Below are 26,089 nucleotides of genomic sequence, written 5' to 3'. Positions count from 1 at the left end.
TCAGGACCTCCATTTTTATAGATTTATAGGGAGGTTCTGTTACAAAAAGAATCCTAATGAAAATACAAAAAAGTCCCTTAAAAATATTGTTGTTGACAAAGCGAATACCCATTCGCTGTCAACAAAATGCTTGGCTTCTTTTTTTATTTTTTTATGCTACTTCTTCTCTTGTGGAAGCTTAATCTTCTACTCTCCCTTCCTTTATTACTTTTACTCCAATTGTGTCTATTTCAAACACCAAATAGAGTAGGACCAAAGTACCCTACAATAATAAGTCACGCTCTTTTCAATTATCAACTTATTCTGATGTCGATTGGGGGGTTGTCCAGATGATCAGAGATCAATGGGTGGATATGCAATTTTTCTTGGACCAAACATTATTTCATGGAGTTCACGAAAACAAAAATATGTGGCAAGATCAAGCACAGAATCTGAACTACATGTTCCACAACAGAAATGTCCTATTCTTTGGTGTAATAATATTGGAGTCACCTATATGTTTGCCAAACCAATTTTTCACAATCGTGTGAAACATATTGAAATTGTATTTCATTTTGTATGAGACAAGGTTGCCAAACACGTTCTCGAAGTTTGGTACATTTCCACCAAAGATCAGATTGCTGATATATTGACAAAACATATCTCCACGGCAAGGTTCAAGCTTCTTAGAAACAAGCTCAGCATCACAAACAAGATGCTTCACTTGTAGGGGCGTGTTAGAGATAAGGAATTATCACTCTTCCTTATCTCCATAGAACAATTTTTGCAACTTACTCTCAAAATAGAAACTACTATGGTACCACTCTCTCAAGATAGAAATTGAATTCTCGTAACACAAAGTGGTCTGCTGTCATCATCTCAAGATAGAAAATGCTTTGAAATCAAAATCTGAAATATATAATAGAAGAGTTTTGAGCCTTTACAATTATCAACTCTTAGTGCTCCTATTGCAGCAACTTTGCACCCAATTAGGTGCATAAAATGAAAGAAATTTTGAGTTGTTACTAATGGGTATTAGTTAAAAGTCCATTTAAAAAGATAGTGTTACTCTATTTGCACACACCGAAATGGTTAATTGCACTAACTTTAAGTGACTTTTGTGATTAAAAAAAGGCAAATTACTATTTTTCCATTTTGTGTTTACTTATTGCATACACCACAACCTACCAAACAAAAAATCCACTTTTTCTTCTTCTTCTTATCATTTCTCTCTCTCTCTCTCTCTCTCTCTCTCCATATTCATTTCCTTTTAAGTTTTGTAAGAGGTTGAATCAATGAAGATTAGGTTTTACGTTTTTTTTTTTTTTTCTTCAAGTTTTCTTATTTCTTTGAAATTTCTGTTATTTTTTTACATGTAATCAGCAAAAAAAAGATGGAAAAAATCACTATTAAAACCTCCAAAACAAATATTTTAAATTAAAGAACTCAGAGATTTTTTGACATTTTATTTGGTTGGTTTAGATTCGAACTTGTTTTAGGAAATTTAGTATATACCCACTGAATATTACCAAACAGATGTGATAGATACCTACCAAACATTACAAAACAGATTTGGTAGATACTTATCGAACAAAACTCTCTCATGTGAACAATTTCGACTCAATTGGAAGTGTTAAGGTAAGAAAAATGAGTAAGATCAAAGCTTAAAACCCTCATTGAAATTTTTCTAGATGCAAAGAAGAAGAAGAAGAAGACATTGTTTGGTACCTTTAGATGTGTGCAATAAGCAATAGAAGTTAAAACAAATTTATTAAGTGTGTGCAATTAAGAATTTTAAAGTTAAGGGGGTCTCACAAGCAAGTGGGTACAATTGGCCATTTTGGTGTGTGCAAATAGAGCCACTCAAAAAGACATGTTTAGATTTTTATGATTCTTATTGAATTTGCTATGTAGAAAATTATGGGGAAAAGATGTCTGTCTAAAAGAAATGTCACATTGAGAAGAAAGAAAATGTAATTTGACCATCAATGGTATTGAATTAGATGCCAAAGAAAAAAATTTGAAAACACGATGAATTACCAACATATCGACAAATGATTGGCAATAAACAGCTAGATGAGCCAATATATAACTAAAAAAGCGCAATAGATTATTTTCAAGTTGAAGGGACTGATTATGAGAAGGTTTTCTCACTAGTTCATAGCTTTACTTCAATTATCTGATTTTTTTTCCGTCATGATTTAAAGTCATTTCAAATGAATATGAAAGCTACATTATTTTAAACCTTGAGAAAATATACACATTTAGAACTGTATAGGATATGAAATGAAGACAAGTGTGAAAAAGATTTGCTAACTCAAGAAATTTATATATAGATTGAACCATTTGGTAGAGATACCTCAAGTACCACTTGAACAACCACATTTCCTTTATATCCCTCTTTTGTAGATCAAAAACTTTCTTTCAGTAGGAAACAATGCAGCCTTTGCAAATGTTAGACGTAAAATTTTCGTAGAATGCTTATATTAACAAAATTTTGGCATGATTGTATGTACATTTCAAATCCAAACATACTCGTTGAGAGAGTGAAATTTAGAAACTAGATGTCACTACCATATAATAAGGAAGAAGACCAAGATAAAATGTCTAAACTGCCTTATATCAGAGTTCGTTGGCAGTCTCATATATATGCATGTCGGGGTTGTACCTAGTCTCATGTACGCCACACACACACACACGCATGTTTGATCTTCCCAGCAATCAAACATGCCTCATGTGCACTCCAAATAGACAATCAGCCCCTTAGGCAGAGGCATTATCTATCGTAGCCAGAAAACAGCGACAAATTTTTAATCTATGGTGCTTAAATGCCTATCCTGATAAAGTTAATTATGCAACCAAACACACCCAAATGATGTCAGAAGTACCTGTAATTCACCTGTACACAATCATATTTTAATCTCAAATGCCGTACTTTATTTCAACACCCCGCACAAGAAAGAGAACAGCTATCCTCAATTCAAGAAAAAAAAAATGATATTTTGCCTTTAACATGCTTCCTCAATGGTTACATAGGTGACATAAACAAGCACGCCGGCTGGATGAAAGGAGTTACGTAAGACTTTTGTAGTCCAAGGCAACAACTGAATATAGTTAAACTGACAGTTTCGTTGGAAAAACCCTCAATCGTCCACACAAGGGATGCAACGTAGGAACAAACATGGAGAGCGCATGACAAGAAAGAATATTACACCACCCAAGCTCAGGTAAAAGCTTAACAAAATACTTACTGTTGCTCGTCATGGGGGACGTTTTCACCAAGACTACGTTGCGCTAATCTGTAATACAAGATACCCATTGTCGCCATACACGCCCTGAAAAAGATCATGGACTACTAGAATCAGATCAAAGACCAATTATATTACAAACTATAAGTGTTAGGTGTGCACATAGGCAGGAAACAAGAAGGATTGCTTTTCTTCCACTCACAAAAACAAAGATGTTGAACCCTAAAAGGTTGCTTAGAAATTTCTTCTGTTGAAAGTTCTTCAAAAACAGATAATTAACCAAAAAAATACTTTCCACAAATTTTCTTTCCTGTTTTGGGTGCATCCAAGAAAATCTTTTCCATCCAAAATGTTCCACGCCAAACAAGAAGCCAAAGCAATGTAAATAAATGGAGATAGGAAGAACATACATGATTGCCATAACAAGGAGGATTTTTCTGGGATCCATCCTTGAAGATCTTTGATGCCGCAAACGACCTTCTGGAATATCATCTGTGTTGGACCCATTTTTACGTGGGGGTGCAGTCACTGGAAGAGTTGGTAAGGTGCTAGACCAGAAAGGTAGTAAAGCCCTTAGAAACTTATGATGGAAAGGACCTGCAATTGGAAACCCTATTAGCTTGTAGAGGAGTCTCTGAGAGGTTCTAAGACAGAAGGGAACACAAAAAACTTCAAATAAAAAAAATAAAATTGAATAGAAAATGGAGATGTACAAAAAAGAAACAAGATAATTATGTGAAAAGAGAAAAAATTCTCACTTCTACATCCCCAACAGCTACCAAATTAACTCTTTACTTTCATATACTTTCTCTAAATAAATAAAAATCATGTGGGGTTTTCCCTAAACTTCTCCATCATTCATCCCAACCTTGGGAAACCAGATAAAAATAAAATAAATTGAAGGCGGGAAAGAAAGGTACTAGCATGACTTATATCATTCTTTCGTGAACTGCATAGAATTTAACATTTCAAAATTAGTCACAAAGGGTTCATATCACAAACAGTAAGCAGTTAAAGAAAAGTTAGAAAACATAGTACTCACCCCTTCGACTGTACTTCTTATGGTTCCCATCTTCATCATCCGCGTAATATGAAATTTCAGAGTTTTGCATATCAAAATGGTATGTGCCCTTTCTTGATGAAGCACCTGGCTGCGATGTAATATAATCACAGAAGGATTACTACATCAGACAATAGATTATAGGCATCTAATACATATGTACATGAATAGATGCACACATAAATACATGTGAGCTGCTATTGGCACCCCAACTTTTACTTCTTACACCCCAATTAAAAATAAAGAAAATAAGTGAATGATTGAAAATAAGTAAAAGTTGGGGTGCCAATAGAAGTCTCTCATTTTTCTTCCTAGATCTCTGATTTTTGGGTTTAGGATTTTACATGAGCCTAATCATAGTTGTAAAAAACTACAGAATTTGTTTGAATGAGTGTTATAATGTTGAGATTATAACTTGAGTCAAACCTTTGTGATGTTTGAAGAGTGTGTTTAATCTTTAATTGGGGTGGGATAAATAATTTAAGAAATCGGGGTGTAATAAGTAAAAGCTGGGGTCCAATAGCTGCTCTCAAATACATACATGCAGGGAGAGATTCAACTGAGATATTCATTGAAAAGGGAATATTTTAATACAAAAAAATCCACCTACACCAGCAGGACTTGGGATTTTTATGAAGCTAGGTTCACGACCAGATATGAATTGATTTTCCACGAAACTAGGACCGTCTATCTCGACAATCTCTTCAGCTGAAAGTTTTGAAGTGCCGATTCCAGTCAAGTAGTAGTCATCTTTAGCTACCGAAGATGATAAGTTTGAATCTTTTATATAATGCAAAGAATCGGCATTGCTTTTCTCTCTGCCTCCAATAGCAGAAGCATGCATAAGTGGATCAGAAGCAAATGCAGGAGGAGGGCCAGGGGACTTGTCTGTTGGCAACGAAACAGGATGATTTCCAAACAAGTTTTTCTCCAAACCTGTCTGCATAAAGTCAAATGGGAGTTATCCAAAATATAATCTTCATTTAAAAGAACAATTACTAGCAAGATTGGTGAGTGCAGCCATTATATGCAAAGGTTCCTTCTATTACTACAACTGATTAACCAGAATTCCACATTGTATAAATTATGAATGGCAGTTGCTGTAGGTATCAAGGAAAATCTCACATGACATACCAACATTGGAGAGGAAACCAATAAATAAAACGAGACTGTAAATGATGGAACTACACCGATTTAGTGTTGATAAGTCACTCAGTTGTGATTTTTCAGGCTCAAAGCAAACTACTCAAGACATACAGTGCTCTTATAACAAACAAGTATATAACACAACATAGCGGAAACTCCAATTAAAATAACATGCATAATTTCCAATATACTCAATACACTCAGTACCCTTACCTGAACATACCAGTGAAATGGTTGGTAGAGAACATTTATACTCTAGATTGGTGAGAGAAGCAAAAGTTGAATATTCTAAACTGACCAGAGTAATACGTAGGAATGCATTTTGAATATATGAACACAAATGCTTAATTGCTTATAAACTTGAGCAGAAGCTTCTCACAACCTTACAGAAACAAGGAAAATCAGCTATAGAACATCATAAGTGAAAATGGTATTTGATTCCTCTCGGTGCCTTCATCCCGGTTAAGAACTTCCTCCACTTACATGTTTTATTTATGCTTCCCATTTTCAAACCTTTTTTGGTCCTTAACTATATAAATAAAGATGGTTTTTTGTAAATGAGAAGCTATTGAAGTAAACCTAAATTTGGATTTTTGGGGTTCACGATGTCAAGCGAGACCATTGATACATGAATATGAACACGTCATAGACAAAGAAATATGTGATACAAGAATATCAAACATCTTCACTTGAAGTATCACAACTGAAATATCCACCTAAACACTATTAGATTCATGTATCGAAAGTACTTGCAAATGCTAAGAAAGCACCTTAAAAGGCATGGATCTGTGCAATTCTCTACAACCAAGCTTATTTTTAATATTCCTTGATGCTGATTAAGACTTCTACACTATTTCTGTCCTTTCTAATAAGCCGGGAAAATTTTTATTTATAGCCAAAATGGCAAAATGAAGACGTGAAAGTAGCTAGATAGGAGATCAAAGAAAAGATCTTATCAGGAAGACACTTTAATCACCCAAATTCAAGAAAAAAAATGCTTCTTAATGAATATCAACTGCTGGAAAGAAACCTGCATATTTGGGATGTCAGTATGATATTTTTAGATGAAATGGAAAACGATGAAAATAGACAAATATATGAATTGACTTTCAACCTTTTTTCCTATTCACTTATCAAGGACAACCAATTCAATTTCTAGAGTACCATATTCCATAGATATAAATCTGATGACATTGTTAAACATAATCTGGTATCCTTCAGTCAAGGGGAAAATTATTCCTCGATTGAACTGAGGATGTTAAGAAACGCTATGGAGGATCTAAAAAAAATATGACAAAATATTATGAAGAGAATCCATCTGTCAAAGTCTGTACCTCTGTTGAACCTCAAATCCCCTTTCTATCCACGTTACATAAAATTAATTGCCTTATCCAAGCCTTATCCCAATTATCAGGGGTCGGCCAAGAGAATCTTGTTCTTCCATCTAAATTATGTCTGAAGTCCTGTCTTCTTTATTTTAGTCTGTTCATATATGCTCTCACTAACTCAATCCAAGTCCTTCTTGGTCTTCCTCATGAACTTTTATAACCTTTAACTTGCAAATTTCCTTCCAACTTGGGCAGTTATCAATTAGCAGTCTTCCTGGCACAAAAGACAAGACAAGACAAAACCATCTCAATCGACTTTTGATTATTTTATCCAACTGGGCTACTCCTACATTTTCACAATGGTGTTCATTTCTACTTTTATCTTTCTTAGTTTTTCCATTCATTGAGGTCAATATCCTCATCTCTGTTATGCTGAATCTAACATCATGTCTTTTCTTGATTGCCCAACATTCTTTTGGTGAATTGATTGCCTGATATTCAGCTCCATAAAGCATAGCTTCTCTTTGGTGGGCCTTTCCTCTTTGTAACTCATGATTTCTAAAAGCTGACATTTTTTTAAGTTTAAATCCTGTGCAATCAAGTATGACATCCCCCTTGTTACCATCGGATTAGTCAAGATCGAGGGTTGATAGGCTATGACTTTATATGATGGCAGAAATTGCTTTGAATTTATAGATTATACGCAAGAGTCATGGCCTTACTTCTTTGGGAGATTTTTTTTTTATGTGATTTTTTTTTCAGATATTTTGGAATAAACTGAGTTTTCATTAGATAAGAGTGATTCAGTCTATATGTAGAGTGACTCAACATCAATTAGTTTTATAAAAATCAAATCAAGATGTTCATGTTCTTTAATTGAATCAGGACTACCAAATTCTGAAATCCCGAGTTCCTCCTCAATCTAAATCCCTGAAATTATTGCAACAAAAAAAAAAAAAAACTTCCACCAAATACAAATACTGCAATTTATCTCAAGCCTTCTCCATCTTCTCTCCTCATCCTTAAGGATGAAGAGCTGTACCGCCTCTGAAAGAAGTGCCACATATAAATATCAAAATTGCTTAATATAGGCCTTGTTGATATTAAGATTTACTATGCTACCAAGTGTGTCTAGAAAGTTCATATTTAATGAAACAATGATCACCAAGGACAAAAAATTATGAATATTTGTCATTAATTATTTGAAAAGTAAGCACTTCTTCACAACTAATTATAGAAACAGCCAGAAAACTTACTTGCATAATAGCTTCCTTCAGTTTTGAGTGAAGACGGGATCCTAAATCTTTGATGCTTTTAGGAGGCCATATCTACACCAACAAAACACCGCTTCAAAATGAATCATGTCATACAACAAACATTTCAAAACTGAGTTTTAACATATAGTAGCAGCAAAAGTTGAATTGTTCTGACTCATTTGAATCAAGACAAAGAATTGTGATAGGTCAAAAGGAGAGAAATCCTATTTACTTGTAACAATAGAATTCCTCGATTTCGGTATTTAAAGATCCTTTAAGGAAGCAGAATGTTAATTATTTGGTAAATACCATCCACAAGACACCTTTTCAATTCAGTCAAGAATGCTGAAGTCAAGGAATTCTATTAGGATTGCTTGAAAATGCACAAAAGGACTTCTATTACCGAGAAGATGTGTTCACACTCTTATTAAATTTCTCTATCATTGGCTCCAACAAAACTGGATTTGCTTCTTCTTTTTTTCTTCGAGAGGAAGGTTAAGATAAGTGGAAGAAAGGATTCAATAGCACAGCCCAAAATGTTTGCAACCTAATTGATATTCTCCACCTCACAAACCAGAAAGGTTTTAATATTTTTCAAGCAAATGATTAATCCAAAAACAACCTCAAAAAAATATGTAAGGCCTCAAAGAAACCCAAATGCGAAGGACCTAACAGAAAAAAGAGTATCATCTGCAAATTTGAGATGAACAATTGTGTGGCACCATCCTCTGGCATACAAACCTTGATAGGGCTGGCAATGGGTCGGATAATACCTGCATACCCAATTCACCCAACCCAAATAAATTGGATATGGGCAAGATCTTTCTATCCAATTAAGAATTTGGGTAATATCACCCGACATCCATTTACCCACAAATTTCGCAGGGTCGGGTATGAATATCTGTCACATCAAACCCGATTAGCCGAGGTAAAATTGTAAAATATTAGGGTTTACTTCTCTAATCAGTATGTAACTCTCCCATTCATAAAGAATAACTAAGTTTAGTTCTTGGCTTAGACTCTCTCCCATTCACAGATGCTTGGATTCCAAACCTCGGACAAAGAACCTACGACTCATGGCTTAGGTAAACTCTTTCTCTCTCATCTGCATGGCTTTTGGAAACATATGATCTCACCTTGCTACTGTGATTGATCGTAGGCGGCAAAACTTATGCTGGAAAACAAAAATTGCTTTGCAAAAATTCCAGTTAGACCTTAATGTTTAAACTATGATGGCTACATCCCTATATCAATAGAGATATTTACCAAGCAAAGCTAACTATTGATTTTAAAATTTTCCCTTGGAATTCTGACAACTCCAAGAGAACTTTTCTACTCTATAAAGTTTGTTACCCATCAAACCTTACTTTATCAAGTTTGTTTGTTGGAGTTTGTTACCCAGCAAACCTGGTAGTGGGATCCATGTCATAAAATTCAAATGGATGGGATTGATTAGTTAATTAACATACTTTGGAGTGTATTCTATTCACATCAATTTGTGGCATCCAAAAACATTATCTAATGCCATAAGGTTATAAAGGACAAAATTCTAAGAATTTGAAGAAAAAAAAAATGAAGATGAAGTTAATTTTCTGAAAGTAGAATAACTTCAATTCTAATATTTCATCTTAGTGATTTTAATATGGGTTGAGGACTAAAGCACTGTGAGAAAATGCTAGAAAATTTATAGAGTAGAATGGAGATCACTAAGATAGACCATCTTCAAGTAATTAAGAGGAGCAAGATCCTAGTTCTGAAATAAATACCAAAATGAGATGATCCTCTCTCTTTCTCTCTCTAAATGGTTGGAGTTGTTGAATTCTTAATAGACGAGTGTTTGAATGAAGTTTTTATTTTTAATTTTTTATGTTTATTTTGTTAGTTTTTGTGAGAGATTTCAGTTTTTTTTCTTCTTTAAGTTAAAGGTGTTGGATTCATTCCTTATTCATTTTTTATTGTAATGCATTAGGTTTTTTGTTTATGCGTTCTATTCTGATTTTTTAATTTATTTTGCATGTACACTATTTAAATTGTTTGGTTGACATTTTATTACAGAAATTTTTTACATTGTGTTCACGATGTTTGCACCAATTAATATTGATGAAGATGAGAGTAAGAAGGTATCAGTTTCATCAACCACCACTAAAAAAGGAAATTTAATTTCAAAGATATGGAATGATTTTGAAAGAGTTGACATAGATGGAGTGAATTGGGCATTGTGCAAATATTGTAAGAAGAAACTTTCAAGATCTGATAAATCTGGGACTAGTCACTTGAGTTTTCATTTGAAATGTTGTGCATCATATCAAAGGATTAAAAAAACCAACACCTGATATTGGCCAACTAATCTTGAAATCGGGTGATTAGAAGAAAGATGAGACTAGATCTTCAAGTATTTAAGTTTGAGCAAGAGTTGAGTCGCTTTTATCTTGCTCGGATGATAATACTACAAGAATATCCATTTTCTATTATGGATCATATTGGATTTAGGGAGTTTGTAAAAACTCTCAACCCTCCATTTAAGATGGTTACTTGCAATACTGTGAAAGTAGATTGTTTGAAGATCTATAAGGAAGAGAAGGATAAGTTGTATAAGCATTTGGACAACATCTCTTGTAGAGTTAGTCTTATTGTTGATATATGGATTTTAGAATAGAATAAAGGTTATTTTTTCCTTGGCTTGTCATTACATTGATGGGGATTGGAAGCGACATAAAAGAATTATGAATTTCATGGTTGTTGCTACCTCTCACGCTGGAAGTTTTATTTGTGATGCTATACTTGAAATTTTGTATGATTGGAATCTTGATTCTAAATTATCTTGCATTGTTTTGGATAATTGTTCTAATGATTTGATGGCTCGAGAACTTGGTCAAAAGCTTTCTCAAAAGGGTGTACTACTTTTGAATGGTGGAATCTTTCATGTGAGGTGTTGTGCACATATTATAAATTTAATTGTGCAGGATGGTCTTAAAGAGATACGGGATGTTATCTATAAAGTTTGTGAAAGTGTGAAGTATGTCAAGTCTTCGACGTGGAGGCAACAAAAATTCAGTGAAGTTGCTTGTCAAGTTCAAGCACCACAAAAACAAATAGTTTTGCATATTCCCACGAGGTGGAACTCGACCTATTTAATGCTTGAAACGGCATTGGAATTCAAGGAAGCTTTTACACGTTTAGCGGATTGTGATAGTCACAACAAGCATGCGCCATCAACACAAAAGTGGGACAATGCTAGGACAATTTGTATATGATTGAAACGTTTATCTTTTCAGGCACTTTATACCCAACTGTAAATCAATATTTTCTCAAGGTTTGTAGTATTCATTTGCTATTGAAGCAATGGTGCAGTAGTGAAGTTAGTTTTGTTGTCTCAATGACTAAGAAGATGCTGAGAAAATTCGAGAAGTATTAGAATAACACTAGGTTGATTTTGGTAATTGATGCAGGACGATGATGGGAGACAAGAAAATTTGGGGAATTAGGGAATTTAGTTTAGGATTGGGTTAATGATTTGGGTAGGATAAACTAATTTAATTATGATCTTGTGCAAATATGACCACAATCCTAATGAAAATGATTAAAGTTTTTAATGCAGAACGCAACCGATGATGAGAATTACTACAATTTTATTTCGCCAGCGGCGAAATCTTCCAGTTGAATTGATGGGGACATCAAATCTTAAAGAGTAGATTTTAATTTTTATTTAGATTTTTGTTTTATGGCTTTAATTTTATGTTTTATTGGCCCATGGTCTTAGTATAATATTTAGAGACAATTTGGTAACTTTAGGAGGTGTTTTATTTAAGTTTATTAGGGTTGAAAATTTAGAAGGGAGAAAGTTACGAAAATTAGGTATTTTAGCTTTATTCTAACTCTTGGCTGATTTTCTTTATATATAGATTGTATTAGGATTTATTTACAAAAAAATTAATGGAATAAATAAGTTTTTTTTTTATTTTTTTATTTTTTATTTTTTATTTTTTTATTTTTTTATTTTATGTTGGTGCATTCAACATGGTTGATACCATGGAAATCATTGGGTTGATTTTAAGATAAATATCATTTTTTTTTTTTTTCTTTAATTTTCTTCTTATCATCTATCTTCTTTTTTTATTTGTGAGAAATCAAGAAACCATCAAGAACCCCTTAATCGATTCAAGAACCCAACCCATAAATTTTGTTTTCTTAATTATTTTTTTAAGAAATCTTGAATTTTTAATTCTTGATTTCTTAAAGTCTTACGTTCTTGAAATCTATTTCTTGATTCTTGAAACCTACAAATCCATTTTGTTTTACCCCACTTTTTTTTAACCCTTAGTTCATTAATCTTCTTAATCAAATCCTCAACCAAATTTTCTTAAATCCCAAATTTTTTTTCAAAATCAAATTCCATTTTCTTATCTCCCCTCATCGTCCTGCATCAGGTTGTAAGGTAAGGAAATGATTAAGGGTTAAAATTTGGAAAAGAGATTGTAGGGTAAGAAAAGGATTAAGGGCTAAAATTTGGAAAAGAGATTAATGAAATAAGGATTAAAGAAAATGAGGAAAGATTAAGGGTAGAATAAAATGGGTTTGTAGGTTTCAAGAATCAAGAATCAAGAAAGGGATTTTAAGAATCAAGAAAGGGGTTTCAAGATTCAAGAATCTAAGACTTCAAAAAGTCAAGAATCAAGAATTCAAGATTTCTTGAAAAAATCAAGAAAACAAAAGTTTATGGGTAGGGTTCTTGAAACGATTAGAGGGTTCTTGATGGTTTCTTAATTTCTTACAAATAAACAAAAAAAGATAGAGGATAAGAATAAGATAAAAGAAAAAAACAATGATATATACCTTGGAATCACCCCAATAATTTTCATGGCATCAATTACATTGAATGCACCAACATTCAAAAGAAAACAAAGACTTTAGAGACTTCTGTAATTTGTTTTTATTCCATTCATCCTCCGTAAATAAACCCTAATACAGTCTATAAATAAATAAAAAAACAATCAAGAGTCCTAATAAAACTAAAATACTTAATTTTTGTAACTTTCTTTCTCCTAAATTTTCAACCCTAATAAACTTAAATAAAACATATCCTAAAGTTACCAAACTACCTCTAAATATTATACTAAGACTGTGGTCCAATAAAACATGAAAATAAGCCTAAAAAACATAAAAATAAAGTCCTAAAACAACTCCAAATTATTATATATAAAAAAAAAATTACTAATCTAAAATAATCTCGAGGATAAATCTAAACCTAAATAATTACAAATTTTTCATCGGAACCCTTGACTATTGACTTGATTTATGTTCTACATTAGCAATTGCTTATGTTTTAGATCCTTGACTCAAGAACAAATCAATAGAATATTAATTTTCAATGATTTATGACAGCGAAGGCGATAATAAGATTCAAGAGGTTCGTAATGGTTTGCTTGATCTTTATAATGAATATCGTGATGAATGGTTAAAAAAAATTTCGCAATCTACAAGTAACTTGGGAACTGTTAGAACTATTGGTAATAGTGTCATGAGTAGTAGTCCTGAATTTGCATCTAGTAATATGACTTCTTTACTTGGCAATTGGGGGGATGTTAAGCAGGGATTTGATAGATTTTTGGAGGAGACTACAATTAGTCAGGTTGTGAAGTCAGATTTGGACATGTATTTAGAAAGTGTCCATCCTAAGCAAAAGTGTGCAAATGAAGAAATATTTGATATATTTTCTTGGTGGAAGCATAATGCAGCAAAGTATCCTATTGTTTCTAGGATAGCGAGGGATATATTGGGGATTCCTATATCGACTATTGCTTCAGAGATTGCATTTAGCATAGGAGGTAGAGTTCTCAACCAATATCGATGCTCTATGCACACAAACACTGTAGAGAGCATTATATGTGCACAAGATCGGTTAAAGAGTGCATTACGAGGTAAAATAAAAATATATATATGGATTCCAATAGTATAATTTTTTTTGTCTTAATTGTGATTAATTCTAATTTTAATATGAAGATACAGGATCTACTGCTGGTAATGCATCATCGCTTGCTACAATATTTTCTAGCATGGAATTAGATGATAGTACTAACAAGCAGTGTTGTCAAATGCAATCACACGTGCAATTTTCAAACATCTTTTCGCATATGCCACACTCGCATATGTGAAAATATGTTGTTTTGTATAGTATGTGATGGCATACTTTTTTATGCGATGGCATAATGTCCAACAGTCATAAATATGACCATTGGACGCAAAAAAAAATTGTTTTAAACTCCACTTTTTCCTATAAATACCCCTCTTACACCCCATACTTTTACTACAACATATTCTCTACTCTCTACTATCTACTCTAAGATTCAAGATCAAGAGTCTTGATTCAAGACTCTCAACTCTCAAAACCAAGATCAAGATTCAAAGCAATCAATATCATCATTTATCATCAAGCATTCAAGATCAAGACTCGAGAAACAAGAATGCAAGTATACAAGTACAACAATACAAGAAGTCAAGATCAAGATACAATACATCATCAATCATCATCATTCATCAAGCATTCAAAGCAATCGATATCATCATCTTCTCAAGTCTCAACTCTCTAGTCAACTCACCATCATCTTTATTTTTCATTCCAAAATCAAATCTCATCTTGTCAATCTCAACTTCACTCTTGAGGTATTTATATATTTTTTTTTAATGGTTACTTTGCTAGTTAGTTAACTTGGTGTAAGTTAGAACTTAGAAATTAGAAGTTAGAACATATTTTGACTCACATTTGGATTACCTAGAGCTTTGAACTTTGAAATTTGAAGTTAGAACTTAGAAGTTTCAAGTTAGATCAAAGTCACACATTCACACATTAGAATTTAGAAAAACATTATATATTTACAAAATTACATCACACATTCACACATTAGAATTTAGAAGAACATTACATATTTACAAAATTACATCACATTCACTATAACTAATACCACCATCATATCTTCCTCGTCAACCAACTTTTCCCTAAGGCCAAAGTATAATGACCCAATTGGTAATACGGGCATTATCATAGTGCAAACGAAAAAAATCAAATTGTGTGTGAATTATGCGACTACATAAGCCAAGGTGGCATTGCATGCCACAAACAACATCTAGTGCATATGTCAAGATCAAATGCAAGGGCTTGTGACAAGTTACACCCGAGATCCGAAGAGAGATCGTGGAATACATGGATAAGAGTTCTAGGAAATACAAGTTGATGCAATGAACTTAGAAAGTTACATTGAAGGTGGCATTCCTCTTGCCATCGTTCGCGTGAACTAAATGGAAACTGGGGGAAGAGCTAAGGGATAAAACCAACTGTGCTCAAACAACTGCCTATGTGGCCGTCGGCCACCTCTTAATGACTTCACTTATATTGGTCACCATGAGCGGCACATTGGATAGATCTCATATTAGAAGATAGGTAAATTGCATATACGTATTGTAGATAAAGATAGAAAAGTAGTTGTTTTTATGTATAAACATGCTTTACTTTAAAAAAGAATGCGTGCTCATATAAATGATAATTTACTTAGACCTACAATAACAAGTTTTGCTACTGCCTTTCTAACACTACAAAGCCTCCATGGGAAAAAACAAAACTTAAAAGCTTTGTAATGTCAGCTAATTGGAACAATGGGCTTTGGTCTAAACAGCTCGAAGGCAAATTGGTTGTCCAAATTATCCTGACCCAAAACTTTTGGACGGGTATTGTTAAAGCACTTAGAGATTTCATGCCTTTAATTATTGTCCTTAGATTAGTAGATGACGATGAAAAACCACCCATAGGTTATATTTATGACTCTATGGAAAAAACAATTGATAAAATTAAGGAAAATAATCAATATAACGAAAGAAATTATAATAAAGTAGTTGATATTATAAATAAAAGATGGGACAATCAAATGTCATCTGTCTTATATTTGGTTGCCTACATCTTTAATCCAGCTATATACTTCCAATCCGCCAATCGTGATCAAGCGGATTCGACGCATATGGTTGGATTCCTTGATGTCTTGGAAAAGATGATTCAAATGCAGGAAGAACAAGATAGGACCTCATCGCAACTAGATCGATACAAGAACTACGAAGAAATTTTCGGACGGGAGATTGTAAAGAGACATAGAACTAGGAAGATTCTAAGTATACATAATTAAAAAAGTTAAATATATATTTTGTCTTTGTTTGTACCTTGTATTTTAAAATTAAAAAAATTTAAATTATAACTTGCTAACAAAGGATCCAACCTTAAAGAGATTGGCTATTAGAAAATTTGGCCTAACATGTTCGGCATCAGGATGCGAACGTAATTGGAGCACATTTGAGATGGTATATCAAATTAACAACTTAACTTATTAATTATTGTTAGTTAGTAGTTACTAACTTAAGTTAAAATTTGTTATGCATTAAATAGATCTACACAAAGAAGAGAAATAGACTTGAGCAAAAGAAGTTAAATGATTTGGTCTTCAAGCAATACAATCAAAAATTACATGAAAGATTCAAGCAAAGGAAGGAGAATACGAGATTTTACGACCCTATCTCCATTGAAGACTTGAGTGGAGATCATCTATGGCTCACCGATGCACGAGAAGAGCCGATGTTTGAAGGAGAAGACTTAACTTGGGCCCAAGTTGAAGAAGCAACTTTTGCAATGCCACTTGAGGAAAGCTTAAGCCAAAGAAGAAGGGGAGGACGCTCAAGATTACAAGATGAAAACAAGATATAAGAGGAAGAGGATGAAAATGAAGCTGAAGAACCATTGAGAGTATATGAGATGTTAGTGTGATCAGATGATGAAGAAACAGAAGAGGAAGAGATGTATGTAGAAGCAGGTGACAATTCGGACGATAATGGGTATGGAAGTGATGATGGCGAAGGTGGCAGTCCTAATGCAGATATTGTTCCCCAATGGATTAGGATGGTTGTGTGGAATATGATGCAAATTAGATTCATTAAAGACTATGTTTTGTAATTTGTAATTTTCAACATACATTTTTAATAAAGATTTGAGATTTTTTTTACTTCAATTTCATAAAGTTTTGTTGATCTTTTATGTTATATACATGTTTATAAGTCTTCATTATTTATTGTGATTTTTTATGATTTTTTTTCTCTTTTTTTTTCTGATTTTTCAAAAAAAAAAAATGCTAACCAATATGCGACTGTGTATGCCATATGCAATTTCACATATGCACACAACCTATGCTGGTCGCATATGCTATTTAACAACATTGCTAACGAGTTGAAAAACATTAATCGGCAACTCTCTTTGAATTATTTACATTATTGTTATGTACAAGTTGATTAAAAAATTTATATTTATATATTTACTTTTTGTAGGGTTGATAAGTGCTAAAGCTCCAAAGTTGGATGGTGGAGCATTTTATAGTATGTTTCACCTTTTCTTATATTATCCAAAACAATCTCATATATGAGGATTGTACACACTCAAGAAAACCTCATGTAACTAGCTACACACACAAAATAATTGCCCATTGCTTTGAGTATGCGGTTTTACACGCTAAAGTACTCTATGTATGTGATTTTACACACTAAAGAAACTTTATATATATATATAAATAAGCAATAGCCTATTGTTGTTAGTGTTGTAAGGTACTTTGGTCCTACTCCATTTGGTGTCTGAATAGACACAAATTTGGTCAAACTCTGGAGCAGAGGCAATAAAGAAAGGGAGAACAGAGGATTGAGCTCCCACAAGAGAAGAAGCCAAGCAGTTTGCTGATAACAAATGGCCAACAACTTTTTAAAGGTTATTTTAGTATTTTTCCCAGGATTTTTTGTAACAGAACCACCCTGTAATTCTATAAATAGGGAGGTCATAAGCAATATTGGGGGACTTCTTTCCTTTTTTAGAATTTTTAGTTGTTTTGTTTTGTTTCTCACTGAGAGTATGAGTGTGGGAATTCTGTCAAAAAGGATCTGTAAAAATCTAAAGAATTTTATTGGATCTTTGTTGCTGATTGTCTAGCAATTTCACTGTAAGTTTTCTTAAATTATTAAATTTTGTAACCTTACCTTAGATTGTAAAATAATGAATCTCAAGCCATGAGACTCCATTGCCTTCTTCCATCTCCTCTCTTTTCATGCAAAACTCCATGGGAGTGAAACCACCCTGCCACATGAGGGGATGGATCTTAATCCACCACATGAGGGGGTGGATCTTGATCCATCATCCTTGTGATACGAACAAGGGAAAAAGAACTCAAGTCAATTTCCCTTTTCTTTAGATTCTTTCTTTCTTTATTTATTTTCCTTCTTCTCCCTAAAAATCCCTGTATGGTAGGTGATGATGATGATGCTGTTTTGGGCTGGTTGAATGAGAGACAGTAATACCCCACAGTTGAAAGTGTAAACTCTCAACTCAATTAAGTTAAAAGCTCAAGAACACCCCATTATCACCATTTTTTTGGACACTTGAGAGAACTTTAGAAAGCAAGAAAGAAGGTTGGGATCAAAGGAGGGAGAATAGTTAGTATCTATGAACCATGGAAATTTGATTGTGATCTATTATTTATGTCCTTCTTTAGGGTGATGCATGTAATTTTTTAATTATTATTATTATTATTTTGGACAGAAAGTTGATTACATACACAATATTTTTCAAGTAATAAATTATTTTTATTCATTAGTTTCATTTCTGTGTAGGATTTGCATGGAGGAAGATATTGTCATGTTCAGACTTCAATTTTGAGGAGAAGATTTTAGGAGTGAATTTTGATTTCAATTTTAAACTTTAGAATGAACTTAAAGACATTTGAATTGAATATTAATTTATGTTTTAATTTTGAATGGTTCTATCTTTGATGATATTTTGATATATAGAACTTAATCATGAATAGTTTGAAATTTGATTTTTTTTTATTTCTGAATTATTTTATAGTTGATGTTTATTTTTATTTTTATTTTATTTCTGAATTACTTAATCATGAAGAATTTGACTTTTTTTTTATTTCTTAATAATTAAATTTAATTGTTGATATTTTTAATTTGACAACTAAGTCTATAAATCTGGTTTAAGAAGTTGTCACATGTCTTGAGTCATAAATTATTCAATTGCATATTGTTGGGACATGATATCCATTTGATTACATAATATTGTAGAAATTTTTATTACTTAAGTAAAAAAATTTAGACGAAAGTGGTGAAATTCTGGGTGAACCAAGATTCAGGTAAGAAATCGGGTTTGGTTATCCACCTAAAATTTGGGTAACAATTCGGATTTGGGTAACACCCTATCATTCAGGTAAAAAATCGGGTATGGGTATGTGTGTCTCACTTCGAGTATGGAGTCGGTAGAGGCCTTACCCGACCCGTTGCCAGCCCTCATAGCCCCACCCCCTCCCCCTCCCCCGCCCACCAGCAGCCATAGAAATCATAATGCCTACACTTCAACCACCACGATGAATAATAATGAGAAATGGAGTTATGAGTGTTTTCACTGTGCTTTTTCTACCAATCCTGTGATACCGGTGTATTTTCCCAATGCGTGGGCAATAATTCTATAGACTTCTCTAAACTGGTGAATTTTTACATAACTTTTCAAGTCAAATTAAACTTCTTTGATATTAATTCTGAATTTAACTGAGCAAAGTTTAGGGCGAGTTTCAAGTTTGGTACCTTGGGCCATGTTTCACCAATAAAAAAATGAAATTGAGTAAAGAAGATAACCATAAAAATCTTATAAGCGGGAATCTTACCGGAGTGGAACAAATAGGGCACACGTATCCTGTTGGTGCAGTCTGAGGTGGAAAACTTTTAATATGGGAAACCAAGCAATTTGTGTGCATAACATCTAAAATGAGAAGGAAAAGGAACATAAGATATGAACTGCAGTCTGAGTTAAATAGAATATGGTACAGAGAAAAACATTTACATGAAAGAGGGAAGGATCACGTACGCAAGCAACCCAATCGAGTACTTTGAGAATCAGTTCCATCTTCAAGCACAGCCTCGCATAGACAGCATTTGGGAGGCCAGTCATACTCACCATCTATTACCCATTCAGAGTAAGATCGCACCTGAGACAATGGTAAAAAAATAAGCACACCCATGATGCAGGACGCAAATCAAGCAATACCACTAAAAAGTATACAAAGAGAAGTACTTTGATTATGAGCAGTACGCACATTCAGAGCCTGATATTCAAACTTGCAAGCAAAACACCCAGTCAAATAAATAAAAATGTTTAATTGATGGTGCTGATGAAAATCCATTTCATTAATGTAAATCATAACATATCTTTGGAAGTAAAATACCTGTCATACGACTCCAATAAAGAGAAAAGGAATATAATGTTATGAGTATGATAGGTGATCGATATCAATGAAGAATTGTATATACTATATACGTAGAAAATAATGCCTTTTTGAATGATCCATCAGTAATTCTATGAAGGAAAGCTTTGCTATTAGAACAAGAGGAATATTTTCTAGTGTAAAGATATCTCAATTTCAAATGATTAAATGTTTGTAAGAATGAGAATATTTATAATATAAAAAATAAAATAAAAAAAGCCAAATCATAAGCTTTAGTACCATGTTTCAAGTGCCAATCTAAAGCATCACCAACAGGGTGTCAATGTGATTCCAGTGATATAGCTTCTTAAAACAATACTATATGTCAAAGTAGAGACATCAGTCAAGCTTTAAACTGTGGAGAGCCATTTTTGACAGATTCATGCCACAGACTTATACAAAATAATGCAGCCATATGTGAGAGGTGCTTGTGTGCCACATAATTTAGGGGAGGCAGAACACTGATCTACAAACCCTTGATCTTTGACACTTAGTAGTCTTCCACCCCTTTGATATGGGAGTGAATCTTTTATCTAAAAAAAATGGTCATCAACATATAATGATTTGGACCTATCGAAATCCAAGGATGTGAGGCACTGGTGAAAATCCTAGGGATTCATTCAGGAAATGAAAGTGGAATCTATTGAAGTGCAGATCATCAGAGAAGTTGGGGATGTAGAAATGTTAGATGAAGTGCCCTCTACTGGCACATCGAGGATATATTAAATATCTTCCTATGGTCTATCCTATGCGCAATAAAGAGTGGTTTCAATTAGGTCTTACCAAATTTTATGAGCTTCCAAATAGATGGGACTTGCCATTGTGTGTGTGTGCGTGGGGGGGGGGGGGGGGGGGCAACTTGGATTGTGATACGATTTGTTCAGAAAAGGACGGGGGTTGTAGGACTACCCGTAATACAAGAGATTTTGGTGAAGTTTATCACTAAACACAGGTTGTTGGACCTTCCATTGGAAAGGTACTTCATTTACTGTCCAATTTGATGCTTGGACTGGTTGGAAACTCTCTTTTTTTTATGTCTCTCAATAGGCCCTACTCAGGCCTACATGAGAATATACTCCTCATCTGTTAGAGTGAGCTGGTATTTCCAGGGTTTTATATATTTATTTTGACTCCCCTCATATTTGAATTGATGTGGTTCCAACTTCCAATATGGTGGACTGATTAACAAGATTGGGGAGTGGTAGAAGTCTGCTTGTGTGGTGTTTCTTGACACTACATTGTCGATCCCAAGCCCCCAAAAGGATGATGGTATGTCAGGAGCGGTGGAAGTCCTCCCTTGTTGGAAGGACTAGACACTTTTTCTGGAGAAAACTCAAGGCCTTGGACTTCAAAGTAAAAAAATAATAATAAAAAAATGGAATAGAGCTGTTTTGGAAAGGTTAACAAGAAAATGGAACCTCACAAAGGACATTAGTGCCATTGAAAAAACAGAAAAGATGGGCATGATGATAGATGAGGACAATGGGAAAAGGGTTGAAGCCAAAGCAGATCTTCAAAAGTTGATAAAGCTCTAAAAAATTAGTTGGGGACAAAAATCATGGGTGAAATGGTTGAAAGGAGACTAAAAATTAAGAATACAAGTTTGTTAGCATGGCTAATGCTAGAAGGAAATTTCACTGATTGTTAGGCCTAATGGTAGATGGTGCTTTGGTTGATAATGAGGAAACAATTCAAAGATTCATGATGATGTGCTACCCTCGCCTATTCAGAAACTAATCGCCAGAGATGGGCCGGAGACCATCTCTTAAGGGCTTGAGGTTGAACCAGTTAGCATCAGAAAAAGTTGATGGCTTGAAAGGAATTTCAATTAAGAGGACAGTTCTGTTAAGGTTGGGAGCGAAGGTAGTGATAGAGCATCGCCAAATGGATATCTCAGGTCTATTTTTCATAAAGATCTGGCTGGTCCCAGCAAAGAATATCATAGGGTCAACAAATTTTGAAGGGATTCTTTTATTAATAAGAGAAGGGGTTATATAAGATAATCTACAAGGTGCTTGGTTCCAAATTGGAAATTGTGATGGCATCAATCATTTCTCCATACCAAGGTGCTTTTGTAAAAAACAAAACAAAAAGATGAATTTTGGATGGAGTTCTCCTTACCAACAAATGTATGGACTCAACATTAAGAGAAGGGATGTCTAGAATCATATGCAAGATAGACATGGAAAAAGCTTATGACCATGCTAGTTGATTGATCGTTTCTTGACTACAAGGTTTTGAGGTTGGATTACACACTAAATAGAGAAAGTGGATCATATCTGGTGAAGACTTGTTTCTCCATCTTGGTCGATGGATTTCCAATGGGTTTTTTAATAAAATTTAAAGGATTTAAACAGGGTGAAAATTTATCCCTTTTATTCATCTTGGGGACTGAAGCTCTTAGGAATATGATTTGTAAGGTAGCAGAAGGTTTTTTAGAGTAATTCAGACTTATTGAGAGTGTCCCCTACATACAATTCGTAGATGGTGCTATCTCCTTCAATAACCTAGACGAATTCAAGCTCAATGATTCATTTTTATTTTCTTTGATGATGTTTTTGGGCTCCAAGTTAATTTGACTAAGTCATAAGTTATTTGCGTAGAGAAGGTCTATAACTTGGGCATTTTGGCAATTGGATTGAGGCCTAGATCAGGTCATTTCCTAAACACTTATTTGGGTTTTCCTTTGGGAAGAGTAACATACATGTCTAAATCTATTAGGGGATCCAGTTGTCTAGTGATTTAACAAGAAACTAACTCTTGGAAAGATCCTAACTATATAAAATAAAATACAATCACTCTTATATTCAGCACACCTTCTAGTCTCCTTGTTTATTATCAACCTCTTTTCACTATATATATATGAGGGTACCTTGTGCAAAGAAAGGGCGAGATATTTTCCGTAAGGCAAGCAAAGACGATAAACGCAAATTTCATCTACTGAACTGGAACAAGGTTAACATACCTAAAAAGAGGGAGGTCTTGGTATGAGATATTACAGAGCCATGGATGTTGCTTTTTAGGGAAGTCTCTTTGGAGATTTACGGCGGAAAGTCGCAATTTCTGGAGCAAGATTATAGCTTACAAGTATTAAAGTCATCACTTGGTGTAGACCTTTTCAGATTTAGTGTCACCCTATGGGACTAGTGTTTGGAAAGGTATTTCTAAGGTTCAAATTTCTTTCTAGAAATGAATCTTCATTGAGATGAGACTGGGGCCAAGGATAGATGCTGGAAAATTGTTTGGTGTGAGAACTCCTTTCTCGCAAAACTATAATATCTAAACCATTGAAACGTCATTATTATTGTCAGCTTAATCTACAATGACATCGGTGCAGGATGCAAATCAAGTAGAACAAACTTGTAATTGATAAAAACTAAGATGTCCTACATCAAGAATCTCTTGGAATTGAACCTAAGAAGAAATACAAAAGATTGGAAAATCAATAGAGGAGGAGAGCCAAACATATGATAGAAGGTGTTGAGAGTGGAAAACTAATGAGAGTTTCTCATTTAGATCATTCTATTTGGAGGTATCTTCGTTTAAAAGGTCCATTATAGATTCCACAAATAGTGACTTTTCAGTCAATGTGCTTTGGAAATAGTCAATCCCCTCCAAAGAGGTTTGTTTAAAAGGTCATGGTATCAACACACTCACAAACCTAACCAACTTAGCCAAGTTGACACCTTCTCTCACTTGTTGGAACATGTACATATATTGAACTAATAAATCAAGTAACTCATATAGCCTCTAACATTTCAAAACTTTTATTTTTTTCAATAAGATTATGATAGTAGGTTCAGGAGTGCACCCCTTGTCACAATCACTAAAATGGGCGAGTTGGCTTGGAATTAAACCAACTTTATGTCTTCCCTAACAAAAATTGAGGCTGCTAGTCATCCTTCCATGGAAGAGTGAACTTTCTTATAAATTCCGTGGCAAAACTCCTTGAACTCTTCTTCAGTTTTGCATCTTAGCAAAATCACAACCTCCTTGTCTAAATCTAATTTTTCATTGATAAGTTCTTCTTGATTGATTATTATGAGTCTATCATTATTTCTTTTCTATCAAGATTATTGTCTGTGTTCATTACCATTTAATAGCACAAGGATTTTAGCAAATTTATAACCTCCAAAAACAACTGAAACCAAAACTTCTGTCACGAGATGCAATGCAGCCAAAGGTTTCCAGCTCAAGAAATCAACAAGAAACAGTTTCAAAAATAAAATAAAGTAAAACTTAAATAGTTACCACGCATATTTGATGCTCCGGGAAACAGATGCATTCTCCACAAACAGGGACCTTGTGGACGAAACAATAAAGCTTGGTCGCCTGAACCCATAACTTCCATTCATATTAGTCATGAAACATAACATGGGAAGAAAAAGAAAAAAAAACTGTTATGTTTGAATGAATAATCAACACGAATCAGCTGCAAGCATGGTTTCAAAACTCGTCTGAGACATATCACCCGAGTCATCTCGGTATCAGGCATGAACAAGAAGGACGGACAAGTCAATGTATCGGACGAGATTTAAAACCCCTGTTCATTTTTCTCATTGTTGAACAAGATGTCTCAAACGTATCGGAAAACTCGTCCGAGCCAACTCGGTATCTGTTACGGATGAGATGAGATGTGAAACCGAGTTTTAAAACAATGGCTGCAAGTGATGATTATTTAAATTTGAATGCCAATATGACTACCGTAACTCACCATTTAAAAAAAAAAAAAAAAAAGAAATTTAAATAACTAATTTAATCACATTTGCCAAATAAAGGGAGATTAAAGCAAATGAGAACAAGAAGAAATCTCAACAAACCTATATTGCATCAGCAGCTCAATTCAGAACCATAAGCCATATACTCGTAATTGAAGCCAAATTACCATTGTTATTAGATCAAAATTAACACATAATCAAGCTTTATAACTGAGGAAACCTGAGTGAGATTGGTGTTATAGACAATATCGATTTAACAATTTAGTTCAGTTATCTGAGAAGTAAGAAACCTCGTTCTACTATATAATTAGCAAACATTATTTTACTGCCTTCTTTCGATAAATTCAGAATCAAACACAAACACATAGATTTGGCTAATTTCTATTTTCTATTGTTTTTTAATTTGAGAAAGTTCAAAACTTATGGTGAGTTTTAGATTCAGAATTAGGTCACATTAAGAAACATCTCGAATGTACCTCTGTGAAAATTTGCAGAATTACAGAGAGATCGAAAATGAGAAGAATTCGTACCTTGCGACATTTGCAGACCACCATTGCATCTACTGGAGAGATCGCAGAACCTAAGAAATTGAAATTGAGATTGAGATCGATTAGAGATTCTGAAGGAGATTGAGATGGAGATCTACAGAGAGAGAGAGAGAGTAGAAACCCCTTTGTATTTTTACAAGTTACAACGGTGATACGTCAAAACCGTACCGTTTCGATGCGTTTCAGTCAAGGTCTTGGAGAGACTCATGGTTTTAAAACTCGTTTTGACGTCTCGTCCCTGAACGAGATCGATCCATCTCGGACGAGTTCATCAATAATGATTTTAAATCTAGTTCGAAACATGGTTTTTAAACTCGTCCGAGACCGAGACGTATCGCCCGAGTTAACTCGGTATCGCAGCCTAACGATACAAACTCACAATGAGTCATGAGACAACCGCGTATCGTGAGATATGCGAGTCGTCTCGGACGATATTTTCGCAAAACTCGTCCGAGACAAACGAGATATCCGAGACAT

The 26,089-nt window shown here is 33.9% G+C and overlaps 1 protein-coding gene across 1 annotated transcript; it reads right to left on the bottom strand.

Moving 5' to 3' along the window:
* Positions 1–2,893: 2,893 nt before the first annotated feature.
* On the bottom strand, positions 2,894–25,765 carry LOC147404578 (uncharacterized). The gene is made up of 9 exons (XM_086440612.1): positions 25,595–25,765; positions 24,598–24,678; positions 19,950–20,070; positions 19,750–19,844; positions 8,018–8,089; positions 4,898–5,227; positions 4,270–4,378; positions 3,638–3,824; positions 2,894–3,314 (listed from the first exon to the last, which is right to left on the bottom strand). Exons 1-9 carry the CDS (start codon positions 25,616–25,618, stop codon positions 3,227–3,229), a joined length of 1,107 nt encoding a protein of 368 aa, XP_086296738.1. The 5' UTR covers positions 25,619–25,765; the 3' UTR covers positions 2,894–3,226.
* Positions 25,766–26,089: the final 324 nt, after the last annotated feature.

This window comes from Akebia trifoliata, chromosome 4 (assembly GCF_017979445.1).
Source record: "Akebia trifoliata isolate Shusen 1 chromosome 4, ASM1797944v1, whole genome shotgun sequence".
Taxonomy (NCBI): domain Eukaryota; kingdom Viridiplantae; phylum Streptophyta; class Magnoliopsida; order Ranunculales; family Lardizabalaceae; genus Akebia; species Akebia trifoliata.
The sequence above is the reverse complement of the archived record's forward strand: the minus strand, read 5'-3'. Positions and strand labels throughout refer to the sequence as shown.